A 282-nucleotide genomic window follows, 5' to 3' on the forward strand; every position below is an offset into this window, starting at 1 on the left:
GGGGGCCCGGCGGAGGTCGGGGCGGTGCCGCTGTCGCGGTCGGTGTCGGTCCCGGTCCCGGTCCCGGTGCGGAGCCGCGTCGGTGTCGCAGCGATGGACACGCTGGGCAGGAAGGTGGTGGTGTGCGACAACGGCACCGGGGTGAGTCTCCGCGGGCGGCGGCGGGAGCCGCCCTGCTGCCGGGGCGGAGGGGAAGGGGAAGCCGGGTGACTCCCCCCGGAGCCGGCCCGGCTTCCTGCCGGCACCGCCCGCGGGCCGCGCCCGCCCGGCCCTGCGGCCGCC

General features: G+C 80.9%; 1 protein-coding gene across 2 annotated transcripts in view; it reads left to right on the forward strand.

The window, feature by feature from the left end:
• Window positions 1-6: 6 nt before the first annotated feature.
• ACTR2 (actin related protein 2) overlaps window positions 7-282 on the forward strand; it is a 23,361-nt gene continuing 23,085 nt past the window's right edge. For both annotated transcript variants that reach the window (XM_039718843.1, XM_039718844.1), the window contains exon 1: window positions 7-141. In XM_039718843.1, coding sequence (XP_039574777.1) covers window positions 94-141 — 48 coding nt within the window. In that variant the 5' untranslated portion in view covers window positions 7-93. The remainder of the gene's footprint in view (window positions 142-282) is intronic.

This window comes from Passer montanus, unplaced genomic scaffold (genome assembly GCF_014805655.1).
Source record: "Passer montanus isolate IOZ18808 unplaced genomic scaffold, ASM1480565v1 scaffold40, whole genome shotgun sequence".
Classification (NCBI taxonomy): Eukaryota; Metazoa; Chordata; class Aves; order Passeriformes; family Passeridae; genus Passer; species Passer montanus.